The following is a 27,680-nucleotide window of genomic DNA, read 5'->3' on the forward strand; positions in this document are numbered from 1 at the left end:
GGACTGCAGCCTTGTTCCATGTGATATTGTTTCCATGCCTTATTGTAACTTCAGCCAATATCTAAGGCTACACAATTTAAACGGAAACATCCACAAATACTTTCCTATGAACTCTGACACACACACACCCTTTTCCTTCCATGACTTATAATGATTGTAAGCTCCTCAGGGCAAGGACCTGCCCCTTTGTACTCTGCAAAGTGCCATGATCAGTGATGTCACTAAATAAATACAGTAATGATGATGGTATTTAATGAGCCTGCCTTCTCTATTATTCTCTTGCATTTCAGAGATATTTGGAAGTCTTGCAGATTTCTCCTCCGATGCTCTCCAATCGTTGAAGGCGACAAAATGCAAAAATCCCATTTCACTGCACAACAATAGTGACTTTTAAAAGGTGTACTTTTAACGGGATGGTGATAAAAGAGGCTCCTGAGAGGCCGGAGGGACATTGATGGAACAACTCTTGGGTTGGGGCAACTGGCTAAAAAGTTTTACAATGTTCTAAACGGTTCTAATTTTGGTTCCTCTATTTTGTTTTTGTTGGGTGGGGGTTGTTTAAATGTTTGGTTGGGTTTGGAGGTTATTTTAATTTGGGCATAAGTGTAAGCTGTTTGTTATTATTATTATTATCATACTCATCATTATTTTTGGTTTCTATTGATTTATTGGTTGGTTTGTTGCCTGTATGGGATATCCTGTTTTTTAATGTTTGATGTTTTGTTGCGTTTTTATATATGCTGTAAGCCAGCCAGAGTGGCTAGGGAAACCCAGCCAGATGGGTGGAATATATATATATATAGTTGTTGTTGTTGTTGTTGTTGTTGTTGTTGTTGTTGTTGTTGTTGTTGTTACTATTGCCTTGCAGAGTTGCAAGGGCTCCTGAGATTCATCTAGTCCAGTATAATCCAGTATAATAAAAATCCATATCCGTTCACTTTAAAAGTGAGGCGAATATGCAGAAAGCCAACATTTCCTGCCTTTTCGAAAAACATGGAGAATTCAGCCTCACCCAGAAAGTTGGCTAAATAAATGCTTAGGGCAGAGGGGAAAAGAGGCTTATTCGCAAATGGAACAACGGAATCGCCGCTGGGTGTCGCGGTGGCCACACTCCGCACCCAGCGGTGGAGAGAAATCGGTTGCAAAGGGGCATCTGTGGGCTGGAGAGAGGAGCCAGAGCATCCGCGCGTCTAGACGGAGGGTAATCTCATTAGGGCTTGCTATTCTCTCGCTCGGCGTTTCAATTCGCGCGCGCCGCCTCGCGCACCTTGACGGCGCGGGAGGCGGTTTGCAAATCACCCCGCCTGTCACCCTATAGATATATATTGCATATATATATTGCATATATATTGCATATATATATTGCAACCCCCAAATAGAAAGGTTTGCTTGCAGGCACCCACCGACCCACCCCATGGATGCAGTGTGGGTGGGAGGGAGACAGACCTTCTCTTCGTGCTGGGGGGCGGGGGCATCCTTTGGGGGCCACCTTTTGTCCCCATAGAGGGGGGGGGGAGAGACTTTGTTCCCCCTCCCCATGGTTAGTCCTACCCCACAGAGCAAGAGCAGCAGCCCCCCCTCCCACCACCCCAACCCCCCCCCCGCGTTGATGGAGGCGGTGGCAAGAAGGGAGATGAAAGGGGGGTGGGCGTCGGGGGCGGAGAAAGTGAGGAGGGGGGGTGGGTTCGCTGCTGCGCGCGCACGCGGAGCACAAAGGAGACGCCGAGAGGCGGAGGAGGAGGAGCGCCGCGCTTTGTGCGCCGGAGACCTCTGGAGGGGAAGCCGCCACAGGCAGACACGCGCGCGCGCATTCACACGGACACCCGTACCCGGCTTGGGCCGCGCTGCGCCTACCTTCCTCCTCCTCCTCGGCGGCCGTGAGAGAGAGAAGCTCCTCCTCGGGGAGCCCCTGGGTGGGTGAGTCCGTGAGTCCCTCGTCTTTCCCCCTCACGGCGGGCGGAGGCCGCTCCTCCGGGGTCGGCGGGCCGACCGAGAGCTTCGGCCGCCTGAGGCGGAGCGGCCAACGGGCGCCCTTCTCTTCTCTCCCCGAAGCCAGCGCCCATTTCGGCACCTGAAAGGGAAGGGGGGAGGGAAACAAAGCACCCCTCCCCACCACAGGCGCTTCTCCCATTCTGTGGGAAAATCTCAACGGTTTCAACGAGATGAAGGGACGTTGGCCGCCGCCTCACTCCTGCCTCACAGCAGGGCCGGCCCTGCCCAGCCTCGGCTGGAGGGGGCTTTTCATGGGAGAGGACCGCCTGCCCATAATATAACTGTTATTTCTGGGGTGAGGATGGGGCAGAGAGGAGCCAGCTCCTAGGGAATGAGGTCCACCTTCGGACACCTCAATAAAATATTCCAGGGGGTCCCCCCCAAAAAAGAAAAGTTGAGGGGGAATTTCCGTCCAAATGGCATGGGTGCGCTATGTCATGGGATTGATGATCCGGGGTGGGGTTTATCTGGTCCCCCCCCCCCAAGTTGGCACACCTGAGATGGGGTGCGTATGCAGGTAGGGTGGGGTGTTTTGCCTCCCCCTTGCAAAAGATGGGGAGGTGGCTCCTCTGCGCCCGAACGCAAAGAGATGGCGTTTTGGGGGGCATCCCTGCTGCGCCTCTTTGTGCGCTGAGTGCACAGGAAAGTGCTGGGAGCTGCACCTGGGATCCCGGGGATTTGCACACCCCTTGTCCTGGGGAACTGCCCAGTGCAAGGAGAGTATGGAGGTGTCAAAGAAAAAGGGAGCAGGGCAACTGATTCGGAGAGAAACCACTGGTCTCCTTTGGGTGGGTTTAGCCTTTGACCTTCGGTCTTTGATGCTCGCTACAGACGCAGCATCAGCAATGCTCCTCCTGTTTCTGTTTTCCACATTGCTTGAGGAAGTAGCTCCTCGAGCCTCTGTCTGGTGATTTTTGAGCGAGAGGAGGAAGACACATTTGTATATGCAAAGAGGAGCGTGGTTCTTTATCATCACATGCTCCAGCGGTGGAAGCTGGTTCAAAAGTTGAATTAATTAGGACTGTCTCACACCCATTTTTAAAGGCACAAATGTGCAAAGCTGCAACTTATTTGCAAGTGCATGATGGAACCTGGGTGGTGAAGACCACTAGCACCAAATTGGATGAATTTTAGTGCACAAACTCCTCTAAGAGTTGCTTTTTTGCTTCTGCAAAACAGAGATTGAAAACAAACTGATCGGAGGGGGAGTAACCCAGGGATGGTATCCTAATTTAACAGTTGACTTAGATCAGGCTTCCTCAACCTTGGCCCTCCAGATGTTTTGAGACTACAATTCCCATCATCCCTGACCTCTGGTCCTGCTAGCTAGGGATCATGGGAGTTACAGGCCAAAAACATCTGGAGGGCTGAGGTTGAGGAAGCCTGACTTAGATTTTATGAATGTTGTGAGCAGCTTTGAGGATTTCAGCTGGAAAGTGGAATGCAATTTGCAAATACACTTGGACATGTTTTGAAGCTTCTATCAACATGGTAAAACGTTCTAAGAGTTGAGGAATGAGTCCTGGCAAGACCTTATTTGGAGTGTTCAGTTCTGGATATTGCAGGTCAGAAAAAGCTGTAACACAATTTGATTTTAAAGGGCAGATATGATGAGGAGAGGCTGAAAGAGTAGAATATACAGAAAAACTGACAAAAACAGTGTGCTAACAGTTTTCAAATAAAAAGTTTCTAGCTTAACTATAGGCAAGAAGTGGCTTTGATCTTGGTTCAGTAATAGAAAAAAATGTAGTGTAAGGAACTGCATAGACAAGGAGGTAGCAAGATCTTATTCCTTGGAGGGTTTAACACAAGGTTGGACAGGCGCCTGTCAGTAATACTATTTTGATGTCGAAGCGTTGGGCTGCAGGTATCTTGGTATCCAACTCTTTATTTTGAGTGGCGCTGTGGGTTAAACCACAGAGCCTAGGGCTTGCCGATCAGAAGGTCGGCGGTTTGAATCCCCGCGACAGGGTGAGCTCCCGTTGCTCGGTCCCTGCTCCTGCCAACCTAGCAGTTCGAAAGCACGTTAAAGTGCAAGTAGATAAATAGGTACCGCTCTGGCGGGAAAGTAAACGGCGTTTCCGTGCGCTGCTCTGGTTCGCCAGAAGTAGCTTAATCATGCTGGCCACATGACCCGGAAGCTGTACGCTGGCTCCCTCGGCCAATAAAGCGAGATTAGCGCTGCAACCCCAGAGTCAGTCATGACTGGACCTAATGGTCAGGGGTCCCTTTACCTTTATGCACCAACAGGGAGCTATCCTTACACAGTCATACCTTGGATCCCGAACACCTTGCAAGTCGAATGTTTTGGCTCCGAACACCACAAACCCAGAAGTGAATGTTCCAGTTTGCGAACGTTCTTTGGAACCTGAACGTCCGAGGCGGCTTATGCGGCTTGCAGTTGGCTGCAGGAGCTTCCTGCAGCCAATCGGAAGCCGCGCCTTGGTTTCCCAATGTTTTGGAAGTGGAACAGAGGTATGACTGTATGTTCTAAAAGACACAGATCTCTTAAAAAGCTCTCAAAAAATATAGGCAGACTGTGAGCAATGACTATGGTCAAAGGGCACTCTGCCCATACTTAACAAAACTATCATCTTTGTCTAGCAACATCCTAGATAATGTGCAACGTGGAACACTTGCATTGCAGACGTCAAGAATGGTTTCTTAAAGAGTTTTGGAAATTGACCAGCATTTCTCTGCAATGTTTGCTGAATCGATCGGTGGCTATCTTGTCACCATGCTGGCTTGTGAAACTGTTTTGATAAAGCTGTGGTGAAGGAGGTTTGGTCTATCAATAGCTATCACTCTGTTTGCAGAATGGATGGAATTATTAGTTGTGATAGCCTACTGCAGGAATGGGAAACCCGTGGCTCTCCAGTTGTTTGTTGAACTACACTTCCACCCATTCTGGACCACGTTGGCTGGGAACTAGAGTCAAAGAGCATCTGGAAGGTCACACGTGCCTCATCCCTCATAGAGCATAGTACATCTCAGCATACTAGATGCTGGGGACAAACAGCAGGTATCTCCATCACCTTCATGCCCTGTTTGTGGGATTCCGTAGGCAACTGGCTGGCTACTTTGGGAACAAAATGCTAAACTAGTTTACCGATAGCAGGGCAGTTCTTAAGAAGAATCTTCTTGGTTTCTGATCCTCTTTGCATGCATGGTTTCTTCTCTCTTCAGCACACCCTTTCCTCTGCCAGAAAGGAGGATGTGTAGCAACATCTTGTTTCCTTTTAAGTACATAATGAAATGCTTTATTCTGTTCTCTTTATGTGGCAAATAGTCCCATCTTCCCTTGCCCCCAAACCATTCATTTTGTACACCTTGCTTGGAACGAAATCCATTTAGTTGAATGTGTTTGGGTCTTGCTTCTGTAGCTCAGTACTGTAGTTGGTGAGTTAGTATACTAATTATTGAGCAAATCCCAGTCTAGCTGTGTCACTTCATCAAACTTTGTGGCTTTCCCAGTAGCTCTCAGACAGAATAGTTGTGTCTTACTTACAAATGGCTACAGTTTGAGACTTATTAAGTGGCATGTCTTTCCGAGAGCAACTTTGCCTTTCGGCTTCTAGGCGCCATTTGGACCTGAAGCAATTACAGTTCACTTTCTTAAGTTGAGTCAGGGAGGAAACATTTCAACTTGACAGGACAAGGCGATGGACCTCCAGGTGGCCATAATGGAAAATCAAAGGGAAGCTGTTGAATTATAGTTCATCAAGAGGTTAAATGCTTTCACATGGACTAAACTGATGCAACAGATTTTTATTATACAGTGCTGGGGCTGGACTAGATGACCCTTGGGGTACCTTACAAGTCTACGATTCTAGGATTCTGTGTGGGTTAATTGGCTACTGTATTATCAACACAACAGTTTTAAAATATATACAAATAAGCAGCCATATAAAAATATGTAATAACGAGGATTTTCACTGGAGTATCTCTTGCTACATAGTGCCATTCACCACTCTGAGAGATACTATTTTTTGATAAAAACTTAGCCACCCTTGCAATTACTTCTGGGTTAATGTTACAGATAGGTAGCCGTGTTGGTCTGCCATAGTCAAAACAATATTTTTTCCCTTCCAGTAGCACCTTAAAGACCAACTAAGTTAGTTCTTGGTATGAGCTTTCATGTGCATGCACCCTCTGTAATTTTCTGCATTTCCTTCTGACCTCACTGAAAACATCTCCCTCCACCCTATTCACAGACACACACTCCGAATAACATGTCATGCATTAGATGAAATGGACTGTAGTTCACAAAAGATAATGCCCGGTGTTCAAAATTCCCATTGTTCTAGGCGCATTTTGCGACAGGGAATTTTATTAGCACAAGCAGTTTCTGAGCTCTAGGTACAGTACTGCACCTAAGATTTCAGATTAAAACTGCAGAGTGGAAGGAAAGGAGGACCTTTTTCTGCCTCCCCACTTCCGGCTACTTTCTGAAGAATATATGGGGCGTGGGCAGAGGAAGGACTAAACCGTGTGAAAAATGAACATAATATTTTAGCTGCAATTCTTTCATTTTCAGCTTTGTGTTCTTGCTATAAAAAAAGTGCTCCTAGACATTCTGTTGTTGCGCCCATAACCTAGGTTTAAGGTGTCAATTAGCTCCATGCTTTCATATCTCAGTTTCTGATAATGCCATAATAAATGTGTCATGTCTTTAAGCTTCCATGGGACTCTTTGTTGTTTTATAACTTACTTTCTTCACCAAACCTTTATTAGGCATTACAAATATAGGCCATCATAAAATATCCATATATAAAATTTTAAAATATATACAAATAAGCAGCCATATAAAAATACCGTATTTTTTGCTCTATAACTCACTTTTTCCCTCCTAAAAAGTAAGGGGAAATGTGTCTGCTTCTTATGGAGCGAATGCAGGCTGCATAGCTATCACAGAAGCCAGAACAGCAAGAGGGATTGCTGCTTTCACTGCGCAGCGATCCCTCTTGCTGTTCTGGCTTCTGAGATTCAGAATATATTTTTTCTTGTTTTCCTCCTCCAAAAACTAGGTACGTCTTGTGGTCTGGTGCGTCTTATAGACCGAAAAATACGGTATGTAATAACGAGGATTTTCACTGGAGTATCTCTTGCTACATAGTGCCATTCACCACTCTGAGAGATACTATTTTTTGATAAAAACTTAGCCACCCTTGCAATTACTTCTGGGTTAATGTTACAGATAGGTAGCCGTGTTGGTCTGCCATAGTCAAAACAAATTTTTTTTCCTTCCAGTAGCACCTTAAAGACCAACTAAGTTAGTTCTTGGTATGAGCTTTCATGTGCATGCACACGAAAGCTCATACCAAGAACTAACTTAGTTGGTCTTTAAGGTGCTACTGGAAGGAATTTTTTTTTGTTTTGACTTCTGGGTTAATGTCAGACAGATAGAATCTGATATTTTCATTGTGCTGTTATGTTAGACTACCCAAAAAACGGGGATAGTACACATTTGCGTAGCTGGTTGTACAATGGACAGTAGAAAATAATATGTTTTACTGTGTCCGGCACATTCAAAAACATCTGCAATGTCTATCGTTTCTGGGGATGTTTAAATACCTGCCCATGACAAAAGCTGAGGGGAAAAGGTTCAGTCGGGCTAACACAAAGGCCCTGCATTGGACTGGAATTATTAATTTTGAAATATAAGTGACCCTGTTATCTGTTGCATTTAAACCATGAAACTTGGGGGAGCAAAATTTATTTACAGCTGACTCAATGTATTGTTTTTCAATGCTCCTTAATCTGATTTGAATATTACGATAAATATACTGCTAGCCCATACCCAGTATTCCTTCGTGTGTATACATAGTTATGCACACATCGTCTCATACTTGATTGAACTTGGAGCCCCAGGATATTTCTCAAGAAACTTGAGTGCATCTTATCTAAATGAGTATTATATGCTTGTATCCAGTTGCTCTATAACATGGTTACCAAGACTAAATGCCTATGTGTCTTTAGGACCCAAACTGTAATACAGTCTTTAAACTAGGGATGGTTAACTTGTGGTTCCCTAGGCCTTGTTGGAGTCTAATTCTGTTTAAGAATGGAAGAGCTGTGTCTTAGTGGAAGTGCATATGCTTTACATACAGAAGGTATGTAAGTATCTCCAGGCATGGCTGGGAGACACCCTTGTCCGAAACCTTGGAGAGCCATTACCAGTCAGAGAAGAAAATTGTGAGCTAGATAAGTCAATAGTTTGACTCCGTATAAGGCAGGTTCCTATTTTCCTAGACCCAGCCAGCATGGCTAATATTCAGGGGTAGTGGGAGTCCAACAACACCTGGAAGACTGCAGGTTCCTCACCCTTGCCTTAAACCCAAACCTCATTTCCAGTTACTTCTTAAGGTCTGCACCAATCATGTATAAAGTGGAGAGTTTGTTTTGACAAACAAAAGGAGCCAAAAAGAGTGAAGAGTGAGGTGCAATCCTCTAACTGCTACTTAACTCTGCAGAACCTCTGTCCTAGGCACCTTTTTCAGCTAGACTCTTCTTGTACCGTTAGGGAACAGGCTGTAGAGAGGTAAACCAGGCGTATTCCTTTGCCCCATATACTCCTTTCTACACAGAACTGTTACCGTCATGCAGGATTTGAACTTTAGTGCCTATTAATGGTGAAATATTTATATAAGAAATATACACCGGTAACCTGGAAAAGAACAGTGAATGTTCAGAAGCGTTTATCTACTTGTAATAAACCCCTTGTGTTAAAAAGGATAAGCAGGCTCTATGAAAGTGAAATGCAACAGAAAATTAGCTATGGAAAACTTGACCTGAATAGCAGGTACAGTGGTGCCTCGCAAGACGAAATTAATTCGTTCCGCAAGTCTTTTCGTCTTGCGAGTTTTTCGTCTTGCGAAGCACGGTTTCCCATAGGAATGCATTGAAAATCAATCAATGCGTTCCTATGGAAACCGCCTTCAGACCAGCTCCGGGGACAGTCTGTCCCCCGACCTCTTCTGAAGGCCGGCGGGGGGCGAAAGTCTTTGCTTTCCCCCCGCCCTGCCTTCCTGGGACAGCTGAGACTTCTCCCCTGTCCCGGGGTGATTTTAAAATGCTGGCGGGCGGCAGCAAAGCCTTCCAGGACCTCTTCTGAAGGCCGGCGGGGGGCGAAAGTCTTTGCTCCCCCCGCCTGCCTTCAAAAGCCGTCCGGGATAGCGGGAGGCGCTTCCCTGCTATCCCGGACCGCTTTTAAAATGCTGGCGGTGGGGAGCAAAGCCTTTTGGCCCCCGCCGGCCTTCCTGGACCTCTTCTGAAGGCTGGAGGGGGGGGAAGGCTTTGCTCCCCACCGCCAGCATTTAAAAGAGGTCCCCGGAGATTTTCCTATGGGCTTTCATCTTGCGAAGCAAGCCCATAGGGAAAATCGTCTAGCGAAGCGACGCAAAAACCGAAAAACCCTTTCGTCTTGCGGGTTTTTCGTCTTGCGAGGCATTCGTCTTGCGGGGCACCACTGTATGTCTTTTGTTTCATAAGAATCAAGAATGTTGAACAGCATGTGGTTGCCTTTGATTGCTATCACCCTTGCATGAACCGGAGGGGGGACGCGTTCTTTCTTTTAAGCTAACAGTTAATGGTCTATGAGCAGTGGTTGCGCCAGGTTATTTTGCGCCCCAGGCAAGGCTTATTACTTGCACCTCCCCTGCCCCTCATGCTAACTTCAATTTTCAAAAACAGATGTATTGTAGAAAAAATGAAAAGCACAAAACTTGAAACTGCTACATTTATTTTAAATTGCGTGAATTAGTAATAACAACAACCTTTGATTATCTTCCTCAAATACAAAAGAAAATGTTTTAGCACACAAATCATTGTGAATAGCCTTGTGAATTGTGACATTAAAAGTTAAGTCTCTTTAAAGTTTCAGTTTCAAGCACATCAGAATCTCACTTTGCGTGACTTTTCCTTTGAGGATTTTGTCATCAGTTCCTTCAGGTCAAGTGCTGATGCCTGGGCATGTTCAACTGATACAAGTTTGAGCTTTGAGAAACAGTGTACAGTGGTACCTCGGTTTAAGAACAGTCCTGTTTACGAACAATTCAGTTTACAAACTCCACAAAACCAGAAGTAGTGTTCCGGTTTTTGAACTTTACCTCGGTCTACAAACGGAAACGGAACAGTGGAAGGGCACCGGCCGCGGGAGACCTCGTTAGGGAAAGTGTACCTCGGTTTAAGAACAGATTCGGTTTAAGAATGGACTTCAGGAACGGATTAAGTACGTAAACCGAGGTACCACTGTACAACACTTGCCACCGACACTGGAAGTGTGAGAAGGATCCTTAGAACAACAGAAACGTTAGACACATTACCCTGGAGTTTTTGTTGTAATATGAAAAGAAATACTTCTTGTGGAAGTCTTTGAGCTATTGCTATAAGTTCACAGCACAGATCTTCAGCATTAATATCTTTGTTTCCATTGTGGAGCAATGATTTTTCCAAATTCTTGCATGCCTTAAGTAGATTTTTTGTTGTTGATACTGTATATATCATATAGGAAACCAAATAGGGAATTATATTGTTGAAGCTGTCAGAATCTCTGTAAGAATACAATAGATTGTATGCCGTGTCTATAGCTGGGCGATATTTTGATAAATTGTCTGAAATCAGTGTGATGATCAGATTGTCATACAGGTTTCAGACGTTTTGAGCTGGCAATACATCGCGGCTGGCTCCCCAGCTGCTGACAGCACAGCACACCTCACTCCCATCCGACTGCCTACCTGTGCTGTGCTGGGAGCAGCTGGGGAGCTGCAATGTATTGCCAGCTCAAATTGCTTGCAGATGGTAAAGGCGCAGGCAGACACAACCTGAGAAGACGCTCGCCCGGAACTTACTCAGGCTCGGTTTGCCTGCCTGCCTCCACCACCTCCTCTGCCCGGGTGGACTGCCTCTTTCTCCTGGTCAGTTACTCCTAGAGCGACCATTGCTGCCCTTGGGCTTCTTTGCCAGCATCTCTGCATGCTCCCTGCTGATACTCTTGGATTCCCTGCTCCCCCCCCCCCAGGTTATTCTGACTATGCAATAAGAGGAAATCCTAGAAGTGTCAGGGGTATTTACGGTAATTGTGTGGAAGAGAAGCATTTGTGTATTGCAGGGACAGTCAGAGGACAGTTTGAGAGCTGTACAATAAGAATCTTTATAAAGGTAAAGGTAAAGGTACCCCTGCCCGTACGGGACAGTCTTGACAGACTCTAGGGTTGTGCGCTCATCTCACTCTAGAGGCTGGGAGCCGGCGCCGTCCGCAGACGCTTCCGAGTCACATGGCCAGTGTGACATCGCTGCTCTGGCGACCCTGCACCAGCGCAGCACACGGAACGTCATTTACCTTCCCACTATAAAGCGGTACCTATTTATCTACTTGCACTTTAAGCGTGCTTTCGAACTGCTAGGTGGGCAGGAGCTGGGACCGAACAACGGGAGCTCACCCCGCCGCAGGGATTCGAACCGCCGACCATACGATCGGCAACTCCTAGGCACTGTGGTTTTACCCACAGCGCCACCCGCGTCCCTAAGAATATTTATAGAGAGATAGTTATTTTGGGGGGGAGGTGTAGCTGTTGTTTTGTATATTTTAGATCTTGTGATTTATGTGGAAATACTTCAGTTTGGTTGTGTGTGTTTCAATGTTTTATTTATTGTTTATGACTACTTTTGTTATGTTGCAAAGTGTGTTTTTTCATGGTGTAAGCTGCCTTGAACATGGTTTGAGCTGTAGAAAAGCGACATAAAAATAAAAACTCTGTCTGTATGGCCATAAATGTGTTCTTTTCAGTCTTCTTTTCCCAGGATTTAGCGAAGACGGTTAGAATATATAATACTGGTTCTTGCTTTTCAGCAGAAATGTTTTTCTTAACACAATTCAACAATTTAAATATAGGATCTAAATAAATGCTTGTCTGAAAGATTTCACCAATTGCTCCACCTCCTCTTCCAATGTTTTCTTGCTTTTTTGTATCTCTACAATATTTAAGAGGATATGCTGCCATATGTGGAGATGCTAGGATGTGTGAAAGATAAGCTAATGCGGCACATGTGTGAGAATGGAACAGCTGTGCGGAGAGGAAGGTTTCGGATATGTCTGTTTGAGAAAAAATGGAAGTTCTTAACAGAGAGGGTTGGTGTAGCTTGAAAGTTTGCATCCTTCATTTTGAATATGGATCGGTCCTCTGACACAGTCTTAGTACTGCCTCTATCCTTTCTAAATTAGTACAGTGGACCCTCTAAGTTTGGATACAAACTTAATTCATTCTGGGGGTCTGTTCACACCCCAAAAATTACGTAAATAGAGGCGCGCTTCTGCGCACATGCACAGTGCGCTTGGACACTTCTGCGCATGCATGCGGCACGATTCTGCGCTTGTGCGCGCGGTGCATGGCTGCAACTCGAAGATTCCGTATCCAGAGGGATACGTAAGTAGAGGTACAGCTGTACATGGTGGTCTGTCGCTAATCCTTAAGAAAGCTTTAATTGTGGTGGCAGTAGTCACTGGCCTTGTTATGAGCCTCTTTTGCTCTGGACCTTACTTGACTGGTGAAATGCAGGGGACTTTGGTTTGGCCTCTTTTTTGCCCATGTGGTGTCTAACCCTGAGACCTTTGATCTTGTCATGGCTTATTGTGTGACGTTTGAGCCATGCGGCTCAGCAGAGAGAGCAGGAAACAACAAGCCAACCACAGAAGGGAGCGGAAATGAATCAGATTTCTCAAGCAGCCTGAAAGTCTTGCAGAACAGTGCTATATTGTGAGGACCCAGGTGGCAAAGAAAGGAGGCCTTGATAAATCTGCTTGTGAAGACTGGAGTGTCATCGGGTATGACAGTACACCTCCTTACATGTACCTGTGATGGACCAGTCAGTAGTAGAGAGTCAAATGGCAAGTAAGATGCAGGCAAAGTGAAACTAGGTAGGATGCTTCAGCAACAGTTTTACTGGAAAGGGAAGAGGCTTAACAAAATGAGGAGACAGAGAGGAGCTCTGTTCCATTTCTGTGGTCGAAGGCATAGAAATGGGATTTTGGGAAATGCTGTTTTTGAATAATGAAGTACAGGATACCATCCAACTTTGCTCATTAATAGGCGTGATAATTCAGTTTAGGAAATTTTACTGCTCACGTTTGGACGGTTACTATTTTATGGTATGTTTTTGTAGGAGTAATTTATTAATGAATGAACTAAAATTAGATTACTTACATATTGATATGTATTTGAATGCTCATATGTTTGCATAGATGACTCTGCTTTATGTATTCTATTGCTCTATTTCAGACAAAATGCATTAAAACTTGGAAAATAAATAAATGGCAGTGTGTGAACTGCAGAGCTTTCGTAGGAATGTCAAGGTGAACCAGATTCCTGGGTTTTGCAGCTCAGGATCAGAAGTATTGTTCCAATGCAAGCGGCTGCATTAGCTGTTTTTCCCCCCTCCTAGGTATCGTGAGGCGCCAACTTAAGCCATACAGCAGGATAGAATTGGCCAACTCAAGGGAGTGAAGCTGCAGACCTGTGTGGGGAAACGTAGAGTTATGTTCCAAGCCAAGGGACCAGCCAGTACAGCCTCCGCTAATGTATGTATTGTAATCAAGATTTCAGATTGAAGAGGTTGCTGCTACTTCCTAGGGAATGGGTTGAGGGGAGATTACATGTGCCTCACAGTCCAATCCTATGCATGTCTGCTTCGAAGTAGGTACCCCTGAGTTCCATGAGATTTACTCCCAGGTAAGTGTGTAAGGGACTGCACCTTTAGTTACTCAAATATAAAACTGACATGCCAGTCTGTTGCAGCAAAAGCACCCAAAAGATGGCACTTTAAAGTCTAGCAAATTATTATGGCATAAGCATTCACAGACTAGAATCTTACTTCATCAGATGCATGGAAAGTAATCTTCCGTTGGAAATAATATTTAACCAGAACAAAGGAGAAGGGCCCCAAGGATATAAGTAAAAACAAACAAAATCAGAAGAACCGTAAAAAGGTATAAAAGTGATTTACAAATTGACAAAACAAAGCAACATGCAAAGTGAACATATACAAATTTAAGCAGATAAAGCCATATACAAATATAAGCAGACAAAGCCACTGTTGCGTAACAATTTCTCTAAACACTTCAAGTTACGATAATGAGATTGCTTGCTTTGCATCCTGTTTCTCACTTCATCAGAACAAATGGAAAGTTTCTCACAGATAGCAGTTGTAGACTCCCAGGCAAGGGCTATATGTCTGGGACAATGTAATTAAAACTTAAATGTATGCAAAACAATCACAGTGACCATTTGCAGCAGCAGCAGCAGCGTTAATTGATAATAGCACAAGCTATGCATTGCTTGCTTGCTTAATGAACACTTGCTTGGGACAGGAACTCACTACAGTGGTACCTCGGGTTACAGAACTTCATGTTATGTGATTTTGGGTTATGCACCGTGCCAAACCCAGAAGTACTGGAACAGGTTACTTCTGGGTTTCTGCGCCTGCGCAGAAGCGCTAAATCGTGCTTTGCGCATGCGCAGAAGTGTCAAATTGCAGTTTTTAGCTATTTGGGCATGTTAGCAGTACTAGGATAACTGCTGTTGTGAACGGTCATTAGGCATATTTTGAATTCATTTAAGCCTCAGACTGTTCTTTTTACATTTTATGGTCATTTCCTCTTTTCATTCCAGTTGATTAACCTTAAGCATTGCACCTGGTGAAAGTTTTTCATTTTAGAATTCTGCTTTATTTGTAGCACTTGACTGCATAGACACTTGGCCCAAGTTGATGTAATGTTCCATTTTGGATGCTTCTTGCAATAGGAATAGTATACCTTGGATGTGAGAATCGTTAAAAATTATTAGTTCACTTTCTCATGTCTGTTCACCATATTTGGGTATATTTTTTATGTTTTACTAATCAGGATAACTGATTTTTGTTACATCAATATTTTTGTGGGGTTCCTCTCTTTCTAAGGAGTCTGTTTTTCATTCAGCATGTTTGACATTTTTATTGATGTTAAAATATTACAGAAAACTTTACAAAAAGAAATAAGTTTTACTTAATGTGAATTTGATATATTTTCTTGTATTTATTTATTCTATTTCTATTTGAAAAAAAGATACAAATAATGATAACAATTAAAATTCATCCTAGAAACAGAAAAACTACCTTAATATGGCTATTAATGTCTTAAAACTATCCTATTCATTCTGTTCTTATACTTGCAGTGCCCTTGAAGAAGGAATTTTCTGAAATGCACTGGCCTTACAATAAATTGCATTTCTGTTCCCTGGAGTCCTCCCCACTCCACTTTTCTTCCTTTGCCAGTTAGTGATACTATCCAAGATCTGTGGTTGTTTTTACACAAAAGTTGATGTCATAATAAATTCATCAGGCTGAAATCCTGTATCTTTTACTGGGGAGTCAGCCCATTGAATTCAAACTCAGTGGGACATACTTCTGAGTAGACATGTAGAATATTGCACTGTCAGCCTTTAAGGTGCCAGAAGACACTATTGTTTTCAACATTTATGTTCACTTATCCTTCCAGTGAATCCTGTGGATTGTAGTTTGTGGAAGCAATTATCTGTTCTTAAATTCTTGTATTCTTTGGAAAATCAATGTGAGTTAAACAGGACTCGCATGGTTATGTTCCAACTCTTAAGAAATAATCTCCCTTTAAGGGAGTTATTGAGAACTTGCTTATGGTAGTTGTCTGCCCAAACAGTGCATTACATAATGGTCTAGGAAGAAAGTGTGAAATGGGACATAAATATGAAATTCTAAAACTGCTTAAAAAGTTGCAGTATCAAAGCTTACAATTGTGATTCTGTGCGATCTGCGATCTCTTGCTATTCCCCATTGTTTCTTAATGCAGATCATAACATGATGCTCTCTACTCTGTATAATTATCAATTGCATTTTCCCTCTCCTCTTTCTTTAGGAGGCAAAGAGCAACTCAGGGGCATCCACCGTGCAGAGATCCAAGGTAATTACCACCCCAGTTTTTACCTTTGGGCATGAATGTTTCCCCAGAAGGTGTGGGGACAGTCAAATAAAAACACAGCACTACCACCCCTGCAACTCCTCTTTGCTTCAGAAGCAGGCTTGTACCATCGCTGTAGAAAATGACAATTTCACTGGCCTCAGCATCCTTGGAACTTATTAAGTGAATATGCAATTCTTTTAAAAAACCTGTTATTGATTATCCTTTTCGGAGGCTTCTAAGGCACTTATTAGTATATAAATTGCTTTATAGTTCTTATCTCAGCTGCTGACTCAGTTGGATCTTTAAAGCTTTCCCATCATCTCATAGTTCCTTTTAAAGGCAAACGGCTCCATCGCTGTAGCTTGTTCCTGCGCCCTGTTGTTGGGGTAACTTTGTTTATGGATCTTCAAATGATGCACACCATATGCGTGCGACAGTACCAAAAGCAAAATAATTCAGCTCCAGGCTCAAATTACACATTATGTAGTCTGCTGAGAATGTAACGCAGCTCAAGGGAGGGAGGGGGGTGCATGGAGAAAGAGGCTGCCTTTGCCTTTCCCCTCTGGTCCTTGCTCAGATTGTAATTGCACCCCCTCAGGGACAAACTAGAGAGGATATGTGAAACGTGTAAATGCATTTGACATGCAGCTACCACTGGTGGAGATTGGCATCAAAACCATGCCATATAGGGGTGGGAGGAGAGGTCTAACCATTCCCTTGCATGCTGCACTCCCAATTAAAGCTCCTCCCTCTTTCCAAAGTTGATCCCAGGAGGAAGCTTCCGCTGGCACAGGCTGCTTTGGGTTTGAAGCTCCTCCCCCTCAATAGAAACACAGAACTTCAGTTATAACAGAGAGGGAAGGGCTGTTGCTCTAGAAGGCACCAGGTTCAATCCCCACTATCTCCAGGCAGGGCTGCGTGGGACTCCTGCCTGACACCTTAAGAGAGCTGCTGCCTTGATGTGATGGACCAATGGCCTCACCCTGCATAAGGCAGCTTCTAATGCAGTGTGAGCTGAAATGTGGCAGCAATAGATAAACAATTAACAAGGTGGAAAGAACCAGATGAACTTTTTAGTGTGCATTCATATATTATGTTTTTGTGACGTTTTCTCCTTTTCATTATTTTTTATCTGCTGACAATTGGCCAAATGCCTGCTTTGGATGGGGTCATATTCCTCTGAAGGAGCAGATTTGTAGTCTGGGGGTGCTCTGGATCCATCTCTGTTGCTAGAGCCTTTGGTGATCTCATTGACTAGGAGAGGTTACCAGCTTTGGTTAGTGAGAGATGCTGCAGCCATTCCTGGACTGGGATAGCCTGACCACCAATGTCTTTGTGCTGGTCCCCTCCACATTGGGGTTGTCCTTGAGGCTGACTCAGAAGCTAGTGCAAAATGTGATGACTCAGCTGCTGGATGGGGCAGAAATTACCATATTACACCAGTGCTGAAAGAATTACACCAGCTGCCTATTAGCTACTGGGCTAAATTGATGGTGCAAGTACTGGTATACAGAACCCTTTACAGCATGGAACCAGGATACGTAAAAGGATACATCTTAGGAGGTCCGCTTCACATTACTTTGGAAGCAAGCCTTCAGTTTGGCAGAACTTCCCTCCCATTATATATCACTCGCGGATCATCTCTATTGTCATTTAGGTTAGGATTGAAGACTTTCCTCTCTCAACAAGCCTTCTAAGTGGAGTTTGTTATCCTGGCTGGTATTTGTATTGGATTTAAAACTTATTTTAGCAGTTGTTGTTTCTAGATGTTTTTAAATGCGTAGATGTTTTAACTCTCTTTATATATTTGGATATACGGTGAGATTACATTGTGCTTTTGCTGCTGTCACTCAGTCTTTCAGCTTGAAGGCCCAGGTGAAGGAGACATGCAGTGCCTGCCAGAAAACTGTCTATCCCATGGAGCGCCTCGTGGCCGATAAATTTGTCTTCCACAACAGCTGTTTCTGTTGCAAGCACTGCCACACCAAGCTCAGGTGAGAAGGGCAGGGGAAGCAAAACTTTGCTATTGGGGAAGGTGAAGAGGATTTGGGGGATGGGAGGCTAGGTGGTTGGGTTCATGTCACACTCTCCCCTACCAATCTTATCTTTATGGTAGGCCTACTCCCACCCCAGAAAACCAGTGAGGAACTGGGGACAAGCACAAGACGAACCAGTAATGTTGAATAAGAAACCCATTTAGTTCCTTTATGAAATTTCATGTTCTCCAGATTCTGTACTGAGGTACACAGCAGTCTGTCCACAATGTGGGATTGAGGTAGAGGACAATTTTTCTTTCGGCAGTGACAACTGCTCTGAAGTTTGAACCTTGATCAGAAGAGGGCGAGAGGTTTGGTCTGAAAGGCACGTACATAAGACCACACTTTTTTGTTTCAGCTTTATGCAGTTGTGAATATTGACACAGATTTAAAGAGTAGGGTGAGAGGGCACTACTCCTTCCTTTCCTGTTCTGCCAAGGCGATTAGGGCAAATTAAGGGATTAAACATACCTGTCTGTTGAAAAGTACCATTCAGCCCAGTAGGGTTTACTCTCAGGTATGTAGATATAGGATTGTAAACTAAATGCCAAGTTTATGCAACTAGAAACCCTTTATGTCTTACAATTAGGAGAACAGAAGTCATCACTTTGAGATTAGTTGGAAGGAATCTTTTTAAATTATGAAAACCTTGCCTCAGTGCAATCAATTTCTATAAATTTTTCTGAGGTTGCCTGTTCTTGCAAATGTGACTTGCTTGGACCAATTCATTTTGTCCACATTTTAAAGAGCTGGTAAACTTAAGAGTTAAGGGGAGCTCTCATTCTGATGAGATTTCCATGTAAAACGAAAAGGCTGGTGTAAGCTCAGCCTTTTAACAAAGAAGGGGCAGTGGCAGGGACAAACTAGCCTTCGTGCCTCATTCTCTTATGTTCTCTTCTGTTGTGTTTCTTCAGTCTTTTTCCTAGGTGGGCTTTAACATGTGCTTTCCCTCCCTTCCAGTTTGGGTAGTTATGCAGCTCTACACGGGGAATTCTACTGCAAGCCACACTTCCAGCAGCTATTCAAGAGCAAAGGCAACTATGACGAGGGCTTTGGGCGCAAGCAACACAAGCAACTCTGGCTGCAGAAAGAGGTGGAGAACGGGACCGATACAGCATGACGAAGCAGGCCCCAATTTCCCCACTTTGAGAGCCCTGGTATGGGGATGAACTGAGCTGATGGAAAGCAGTGGAGCTTGCAAGGGTTGCTGGGAGCAGGGAAAGCCAGGCAGAAACAAGAGGATGGTTCCAGTGTTGTGGGAGCAATGCTACCTGCGTATCTGGGAACCCCAGACACTGTGCCCATGGAGGGGTGAGAGTGGAGGATCTTGAACAAATCATGTAAGAGCAGGCACACCAGCATGCTGGTGGGGGACAGGGGTTGCATGAATGAAGCAACAGATATTGGGGCTTGTATTTCCAGACTTCTTTAATGTGATTGCATCTGTGATATAAGCTCCTGAGCAGGAGAGATCCATGTTTACCACACCTTCTCCTGTGCACTACCATGTGGAATGCAAACTCTCCCCTCACTCGTCACACATCTTGCAAACTCAACTACAGATCCCATGAAACAGCCTAGATTGGGGAAATTGCCAGGTTACAATTTCCTTTGTCATAGAACCTTGGGCCAGAGAAACCTTTCCAACAGGCTTTAGTTAATGCCTACTACACCTTATGTTTACAATCCAATCCCATCCCATCGAGTTATGGAGTGGCAAAAGAGAATGGCTCTATTAAAATATCTGGTTGTCTGGATAAACACGAATCCCGCTTTTAAAGGAAATTTTATGATGGGGCAGGGCACACAATAAATGCTGAATATTAATTTGGCCAGAATTCATTTCTACCTCTCCCTTTATTTAAAACATTCCCAGATTAGCCTGTACTTCTTTTCCTGCTGGGAGACTGTGTGCTTCTGCTGCAGAGATCACACTCATAGATAGTCCTGCTAAGAAAGCATGGAAAGAGAACATGCTGCTTTCCAGAGCAACTAGTTTTCTATTGTGACGAAAGGGCGGGAGAAGCAATCCTGGAGAAACAGAGGGCGAGTGTGGAGATAATGCAACAATGACTGAAATGTGCATACCGATTCAGTTTTGAACACGAAACAGGAATTGGATGGGATTCCAAACCTTGCACCTTCATTTTCATCAGCTCGGTTCTGCCCAAACATTTAGCCTTAAATCCTGGGGAAGCATTCAATGTCTATCTTTTATATTTGCCTTTTTCAGTGGTACGTGGTTAAGCTGAAGCACAAACTCGTGGTGTTGTGTCCAGAGTTGCGCTGTCTGCTGTCTTATTTTTGTAATATAAGTTTTCTGAACCTTTCTTGCTTCATGTTGTTCTGTGAAACAGTTTGAGGTGGTGAAATTTACAACTTATCCCATTACATGCAAGTTTCCCTACTCAAATACTGGTATGAACTATGCACAGGAGAACAAAGCAGCCATTTTGTTTTATATATATTAAAAAAACAACTCAGTTGTTTCCTGTTGTAAGGAAAGCTATGATGCAACACAGACTGCAAAATAGAGGTGACCCAGCATTGACAAATTTTGCTGTGGCAGCTGGAGCAGAGAGAGGAAGATATAAGGTAGATGAAGTAACTTAACTCTGTTTGCATTCCACAGCAGAAAGGTAGATGCTCACAAGAGCTCCCACCACAATCCAGTTAGTCTATAAGGCACCAGATATTACAGAGACTTCTAGTGTTGAGACACTCATAAATTGCAGTCCACTCCACTTTGCAGAAAGGGAATAGCATATACCATGATAAAGTTGGGAGGTGTGAGGAAGGTTGATGGTGGAGGGAACTCCTTGCCATATTGACAAGAGCAGAGACCTTTTAGCTGCCTCTAAATAACCCAAGCATCCAAACAACAGAGGTACTTACAAAACAGTACTAGCCAAAAATGTTATTTTATTGTAAATAAAAGTTATACTTTGGCCCGGCTTTGCACTGCAAGCCCCGGTCAGTATAGATATTTATAAAAACAGAAAGACACAAGTGGTTCAAGGTCTTCTGTACACTCCAGGTTCAGTTGATAAACTTCACAATGCTACTGCTGGCTTATGAGGCACACATGGTCCACTTGTTAAAAATATTTAAGTTCCCCCCATTTAGGTTTCAATAAATCAAACCACTTATTCCAATACAGACAATTTAAATCTATAGGCAATACTCTGGATTACAGATCAGCAGATTGAGAAGCAAAATGTGCAATTTTCTAGTTTCCACATAGCAATTTCATAATCATGCTGCTGTGCTGTAGAGGCAGCAATCTTGGTAGAAGCAAACTGCAATAGTCAGTGGGACTTCCTTTCAACTGCTTTGGACTATAATGTAATCAAGGTATATTCTTCTCTAAAACTTTACCCTGAAATCAGATATTAGAACAGCCCCCATATCATACATCCAGGAATGCAGCTGTTCTTCTAAAGGCCAATAAGAGAAGAAATAAAGGCTGTCTGGCAAGGGTAGTTTTCTCCAATGCAAAAAGCTATTTTAAGATGTGTTTGGATCATTCACACCCACAGTAACCAAGACAGAATAATCCTGTTTAGCAGAACATTAAGAGGGTGAACCTGGAGGATACAGAATCGTCACGCCAAGCCCAAAACACCGTTATTTTATTTCCTCACATATGGTTACAGTTCCATCTGGGAAAATTTGCAATTTATCCTTCAGCAGCCTGTTTTCTCATCTGCACCCATGGGGACAGGAAACTTACTGAAAGCAAAAGTGCAAATGAAAGTATCAGGGGGCCACAAAGTGCTTGAAAAGGAGTATGAACAGATTAATGGGGCTTTATACTACAGAAGGAATTTACTTTCTTACTGGAAATGGTTGAAGGGGGGGGTAAGTTACTGGCCATTTTTTGGTAATTGATTTAGCTGCAATTTTAGGGACAAATCAATCCTTCTAAATTGTCTTGAGTAGTAAATCAATCCATATGCAACAAGCCAATGTCAAATCCAGGTTGAAGACATCCAATAAAGGTTATGCAAATGGATGTGCCCATCCAGTAACTTAAGTAAGATTTACACTGGTGATACTGTGCGCTGCAACAATTTAATCAGATTTGTAATAAACCTAACCAGGTCTCCTGGACAAAGCCTATGGATAGATTGCTCATAAAACAACCCATTCCAGATATTTTATTGGGATCTATGCTATTTCTGGGAAACGAATTCAACATTCCCACTGCCCCAATGGGTGCATGAGGAAACAAAGAGGTATTTTGGCTTAACACATTATGTTATAAAACTATATTCAAATTTTCTGCAAAACCAGCTGCTTCTCTCCCCACTTTTAAAATTCATGAAGGTGTCAATTTCTTTCCCATCCCATAACAGTTGCTATACATATCTATAAAAATCAACAAATACAGCATAAATAAAAAAGATAAAGAGGCACCACCATTTGTTTACATGATGTAAAAAGCATAACAAATAGGGAATGATATACACACATTTGTAAAAGTGCATTGCTGACCATACAAGTAATGCTTTGGCTTATTTCTTAGGCTTAATCAGAGGCTCTGGGTTCTGGAGTGTATCATACAAAGGGGGAGCCCAGCCAACATAATCACATTATTGGAGAGAGGTGGAGGGAAAGCCTGCTGCCGGGCAACACAGACCACAGTTTGGACTGAGGGTGGGCATGTTTCAGGACAACAAACATTTCAGGCCTCTCTTCAAGTCCTTCAAACATGTTGGCAGGTGAGATAAAGGGGGTGGGGGAGAGAATCGCTGCAGGTTTTTTGAGCCTCTGTTACCTGAAAGGAACAACTCACACTACGTACTTCCTTAAATCCTGGATTCCCCCATCAGAAAACAGCATCCAGTCTTAAAAGTAGCATTGTGGAAGCCTTAAACCAGGCATGGCCAAACTTGGCCCTCCAGCTGTTTTGGGACAACTCCTCCCATCATCCCTAGGTAACAGGACCAGTGGTCAGGGTCATGCCTGCCTTAAACAGAGCATTTACACCTTATCACTGCTACAAGGAAAGAACTCTTACCTTTGCTACATTTTATTCACATGATGACTGCATTCTGCTTCAAATATATTGCTGCAGGTCCACTGGAAGCATTGCCTAGTACTGGCTGTTAACCAACAGGTCAAGCTGGTAGGCTGGCAGCTTGTGATTTAAGTCAACATCTGTAGGCCTGTAAAAAGCTGAGGGGTGGTAGCAATCCTCAACTCTGCAGAGACGAAAACAGCTGGCTACCCTAAGACGGTGCCAATGTGCTTGTCGTAAATGACTCTTGGCTGGAAAGAGGAGGGACAAATTTTACCTCTTTTAAAGGCTAAGAACAGGTGATTGGAAGCATGACACAACAGAAGTACACATTCTTTTTGCAGCACAACACATTGGTCAAATTGTTCAGCTATCCTAGGAAGTGCATTTTTTGAAGCGAACATTTCTGGAATGTGAGCAGGTCCTTACGTTACACGGGCCCTGTCTGACTGCATCTGGTTCCCAGTCCGAGGTTTTATACGGCAAAACAAGCAAATTTCCCTTGGCCGCTAAACAGTTAGTTGAAAGAGGATGCTGCTTAGATTGCCTGATATGACTTGTCATGACTTCCCCTTTAAAAATCCCCAGGATTCCTAGCCAAAAGATAATGCAGCATTTGAAATCAGGCCTTCTCCCTTTGTTTCACACAACTGCTAGATTAGATGACTCTATGAAAACACAATCACAAGTACAGCTTTTGCATAAATATCTCCCTCGCCTCTGCTGCTCAGGCACGTGTCTTCCATTTATAAAACTATTTTTATCCAAGATCACATGAAAACCTCAAAACAAATGTCTTTATTAGGCTTAGCAGCAGTCTTTCACCTTTCCCTGAAATAAGACCTTGGCAGCACTGGAAATGTCTTTGGTTTGAAGGACTGGCAAAAAACTGAGTATGGCACCGGCGGCTGTTCTGCAGAAAATACCTGGGTGGAAGAAGACATCTAACAGATACAGAAGAGCCTGAAGTTTCAAAGGAACAGCATTTTCATAGGAAAGCTATTAACTGCTGCATGATAGGCCAGCTGTATGAAACTCCCAATGCGGGGCTCTATCTCATCAGCTGCAAGCAATAGCTATCCTACAGCAACCCCTGTCTATATCCAGCATGTGATACTCTGTGCTAAAACAATCCATAAAAATGTCACATTCCATGATCTCAATAAATTATGCAAATAAAGTAAAAATCTGTAGATATTCTTGTTTTTGATGATTTATTTGGCCTTTGCTCTTTGTGCAAGGGCACTAAGCACATGCCACAACTGCTGTATCCTGCTCAGCCCCCTATGACTTCTAAGAAGTCACTAGGCACCTCTCAAACCCTCCACGTTTATTAGAGTTTCTCTGCAGCCATGAAGACCAGAAACTTGTTTTGAAAAGAATTAAATTAAAATAAATAAAAGTTAGAAATACTGAATCTTAGGATGCGGATTTTTGTGCCAGATAATAAATCCTGCGTTAGCACAGTTATTGCATAGACACAGTCCTGAATTGCATCTTCAGACAGCCCTGTCAAAAGGAAGCTCGATTCCCTCGTTTCATTCAGGGGCCACTGTTGTGTAGGCCTCGTTGTGCTTGTGTTCCACTGTAACCCCCATCTCATCATCCAGAAACGTGGATAGGAGAGAGTTAAAAGGCAAACAGAAAGAAAGTACAACTCTGCCTCCAGCTCCTTGGGTTTGTCATTATATAAAAAAACAACACTATTCACATATTCTTCTAAATCAATATTTTCTGAACACTTTCAGATGCTGAATACTTAATAAAATATATAATAATTATTATATATAATAACTGAGTCCATGTTCTCTGTGGCACTTGACAATAGTCCTGGGGAACTGCGAAACACAGAATGCTAGCCAACACACATTTTTGTAGCTTTTAGAAGCTATCACAAGTTCTGACACCACAAGCCCCCTTCCACTTTGGACCAGCTTCTGATACACAGCTACATTCAAGTGAGGTGGTTCCTAAGCCGCTCCCAGCTCATGTGCTTTTGGGAAGCGTGCCACCAAACATTCCATGGCGGCAGCACAGGTAAGGACAGAGGTGCAGATGTAGGTTGCACAGCTACTAGAAGCATCAATCCAAAGAAGAATCTATCCAAATAAAAGCAACTGATGTCCCTGCCTTGCTCCTCCAACACCGACCGCCTCTCTAGGCAAATAAGACAGCTGTGCCAGCATTTATTTGGAGCTGCTGCTCGGATAAGGGCCACAGCACAGCATCCTCCCAAGGAGAAAATGCTAAAAGCCAAGGAAGAAGTACTGTTTCTGGGGAGGGCAATTCAGTATGGGAGCTGTGCAAAGGGATGCTGGAGCAGCTCTTCAGCTGAGGGTCTCTGCCGGGCTTCGACAAAGATCCGCTTTATAAAGTCCCGGCAAGTTTCTGAAATGTGGGAAGGCAGCTGGGGGTTAGTTGGCTGTGTGGCAATCTTGAAAATGGCTGCCATGGCTTCATATTCTGCCCAGGGTGGCTTCTCTGTTAGCATCTCCACAACAGTACAGGCAAGGCTCCTGGGAATGGGAGAACATAGAATTCAATTATCTGTATTAGAAAACGAAAGGCAGTGCTGGAGTTTCTTGTGGCAGTTCCTGTGACACCCACACAACGGGCACAATCGAGATAAATTAAGGAGGAGAAGCAGAATTAGCCTGTTGCAACCTAAAAACAACAGCAAGGAAGCTTGTGGCACCTTACTAACAAATATATTGGGGCATAAGCTTTTGTGGATCATTTAGGAGGATCAGGACATAGAGGGCTGAATAGATAACCAATATCAAACAAAGCTGAAAAAGAAAGTGACTCAGAAGCCAGATTATTTTAAAATTCTTCATCTCTTTGGCCAAGTCAAACTACGCCAGATCCAACTTTCAATTCTGAACGAAGCTAGAGAAAATGACAAATGTTCTTATAACATAACTCAACTGGAGAAATAGCTTTGTCTGGAGATCCACTGAACTCACACAACTCATTTTATTCCTACAGTACACATGTACAGAAGTTAATTCTATTAGAGTTTGATAATGTGTGGTTTGCTATGCCTAATAAAGGATATATTATTATTATCAGAGTTCAGCCCTGGAAATTCAAAGAAAAGGCCACAGAAGAATGGCTTGAAGCTCTTCCAGATGTGGCCTCGGCAGGAGCTTGAATTTCTTTTATTAAAAAAATGTAAGAGGCAGCCCAAATGCCAGCCTTGCCGATATGCAATAAAGGACACACTCAGAAATGTGTCAAGGACACATTTGTAGACACTCAAGTGTTTGGCTTCTTAGGAGGAGAGACAAGAATTGAGCATGAAGAACACTTCTCAAGGCAGAATTAATTGAAGAAAGGATGGCTTATACATAATGATAATGATGGAAAAACTGCTCTTGGTTCTAAAAGTTCAGCCCCTTATCACTGAAAAGCTACCCTTACACGCCTAGTTAGTGGTCAGAGGGTCAGCCACCTTTTACAACATAAAATTAATCCTTGCTAGGAAGTGAACTCAGTCCCTGCCCAAACACAGAGCAGATACAAGCAGCTGCAAGACTAACGAAGTATGTCATTTGAGTCAGGGGTATTCTGGACAAAAATGTCACTTTCCTTTTCCAGAAATGTTCCTTGTACTCCTAGTAAGAAGGTTAAAAGCTTATGTACTTCAGGTACACAGAAATCCTGGCTAGAACTATGCACCAAACAAACAGAACAAAGCAACTTCTCACCAGACGTCAGCTTTTCTTCCATAACCCTCGCCACTGATCACCTCTGGACTCATCCAGTAGGGCGTGCCAGTGACAGAACGGATGCCGGTCCCAGACATGCAGATTGTCTGCAGCCGTTTGCTGGCCCCAAAGTCCCCAAGCTTCACATTGCCAGCAGAGTCCCGGAGAATATTGGCTCCTAAGAAGGGGGAAGGAAGGAGGGGGAGGGAGAGGGAAGCAACAGTGATTCAAAGTCTGTCACTGACTCTACCTTGCAGGGTATTAGCAGTCAATACATGAAGAGGGGAGCAAAGAAGAGGAAGAGACCAGGTTGAGGGAACTGGCTCAAGTCACGTGGGCATCTCTTACCCTTTATATCCCTATGTACAATCATGTTGCTGTGAAGGTAACAGACTCCTTCAAGAATCTGCCGAGTGTACTTCCGGGTCACATTTTCCGTCAGTGCACCATAGGCCTTCAGCTGGTCTTTGACAGAACCCTTCACAGGAAAAGCAGGAAAGGTATTGAAGAGGGCTTCAACAACAAGGAAATAATCTTGCAAATCCACTGCAGGTCAGAAGCAGACGGCAATCACTTTCTAGAGGACTAGCTCAATTCTTACCCCTGGCATGTACTCCATGAATATGCTCAGGGTCTTCTCTGCTCGGTCCCTCAAGCACCCATAATACTGGACAATGCGCTCATGCTGAAGGTTCTTCAACAGCTGAATTTCACACTCCAAAGCACTCACTTCCTGCAGGCATGGAGAGAACCAGTTAGTTCATTGCACTAAGAATGTGTGTGCCTGCATGCTCCCCCATTGAGGAAGATGTTGTGGTGTGTTAAATCAGTTTCCCATTATGTCCAAATTGTGGGAAACTGTGGGATAAAGCACTTTTTCATACCAGGATCCTCACTCAAGTCCAGACAGCCGACTACTGAACCACATTTGAACTTGGCAGCAGTGACAAGTT

At 43.8% G+C, this 27,680-nt stretch overlaps 2 protein-coding genes across 8 annotated transcripts in view; one reads left to right on the forward strand and one right to left on the reverse strand.

The window, feature by feature from the left end:
• Nucleotides 1-1,179: 1,179 nt before the first annotated feature.
• Nucleotides 1,180-20,324, forward strand: LIMD2 (LIM domain containing 2). Of its 7 annotated transcripts, none has more exons than XM_081884508.1 (5): nt 1,180-1,201; nt 13,432-13,567; nt 15,914-15,958; nt 17,813-17,952; nt 18,955-20,324. In XM_081884508.1, exons 2-5 carry the CDS (start codon nt 13,526-13,528, stop codon nt 19,112-19,114), a joined length of 387 nt encoding a protein of 128 aa, XP_081740634.1. In that variant the 5' UTR covers nt 1,180-1,201; nt 13,432-13,525; the 3' UTR covers nt 19,115-20,324. The 7 variants fall into 7 exon arrangements, with proteins under 7 accessions (XP_081740634.1, XP_081740631.1, XP_081740629.1 ...); XM_081884505.1 differs by lacking the exon at nt 1,180-1,201 and adding an exon at nt 1,681-1,791; XM_081884503.1 differs by lacking the exon at nt 1,180-1,201 and adding an exon at nt 1,711-1,913.
• A 572-nt stretch (nt 20,325-20,896) lies between these two features.
• The window catches only part of MAP3K3 (mitogen-activated protein kinase kinase kinase 3), a 38,972-nt gene continuing 32,188 nt past the window's right edge, over nt 20,897-27,680 (reverse strand). The window contains exons 14-17 of the mRNA XM_081884022.1: nt 27,329-27,460; nt 27,076-27,205; nt 26,728-26,905; nt 20,897-25,533 (exon numbers count right to left, since the gene is read on the reverse strand). Of these exons, the coding sequence (XP_081740148.1) occupies nt 25,305-25,533; nt 26,728-26,905; nt 27,076-27,205; nt 27,329-27,460 (669 nt within the window). The 3' untranslated portion in view covers nt 20,897-25,304. The remainder of the gene's footprint in view (nt 25,534-26,727; nt 26,906-27,075; nt 27,206-27,328; nt 27,461-27,680) is intronic.

The sequence above is a fragment of the Podarcis melisellensis genome (assembly GCF_964234715.1).
Source record: "Podarcis melisellensis genome assembly, chromosome: 13".
NCBI classification, from domain to species: domain Eukaryota; kingdom Metazoa; phylum Chordata; class Lepidosauria; order Squamata; family Lacertidae; genus Podarcis; species Podarcis melisellensis.

Bases quoted from the DNA above. Each gene is read 5' to 3' on its own strand.
- LIMD2 (XM_081884508.1), top strand. From the start codon at position 13,526: ATGTTCCAAGCCAAGGGACCAGCCAGTACAGCCTCCGCTAAT. The intron at 13,568-15,913 runs GTATGTATTGTA...CTCTTTCTTTAG, and splicing joins CCAGTACAGCCTCCGCTAAT to GAGGCAAAGAGCAACTCAGG. The intron at 15,959-17,812 runs GTAATTACCACC...GCTGTCACTCAG, and splicing joins CCACCGTGCAGAGATCCAAG to TCTTTCAGCTTGAAGGCCCA.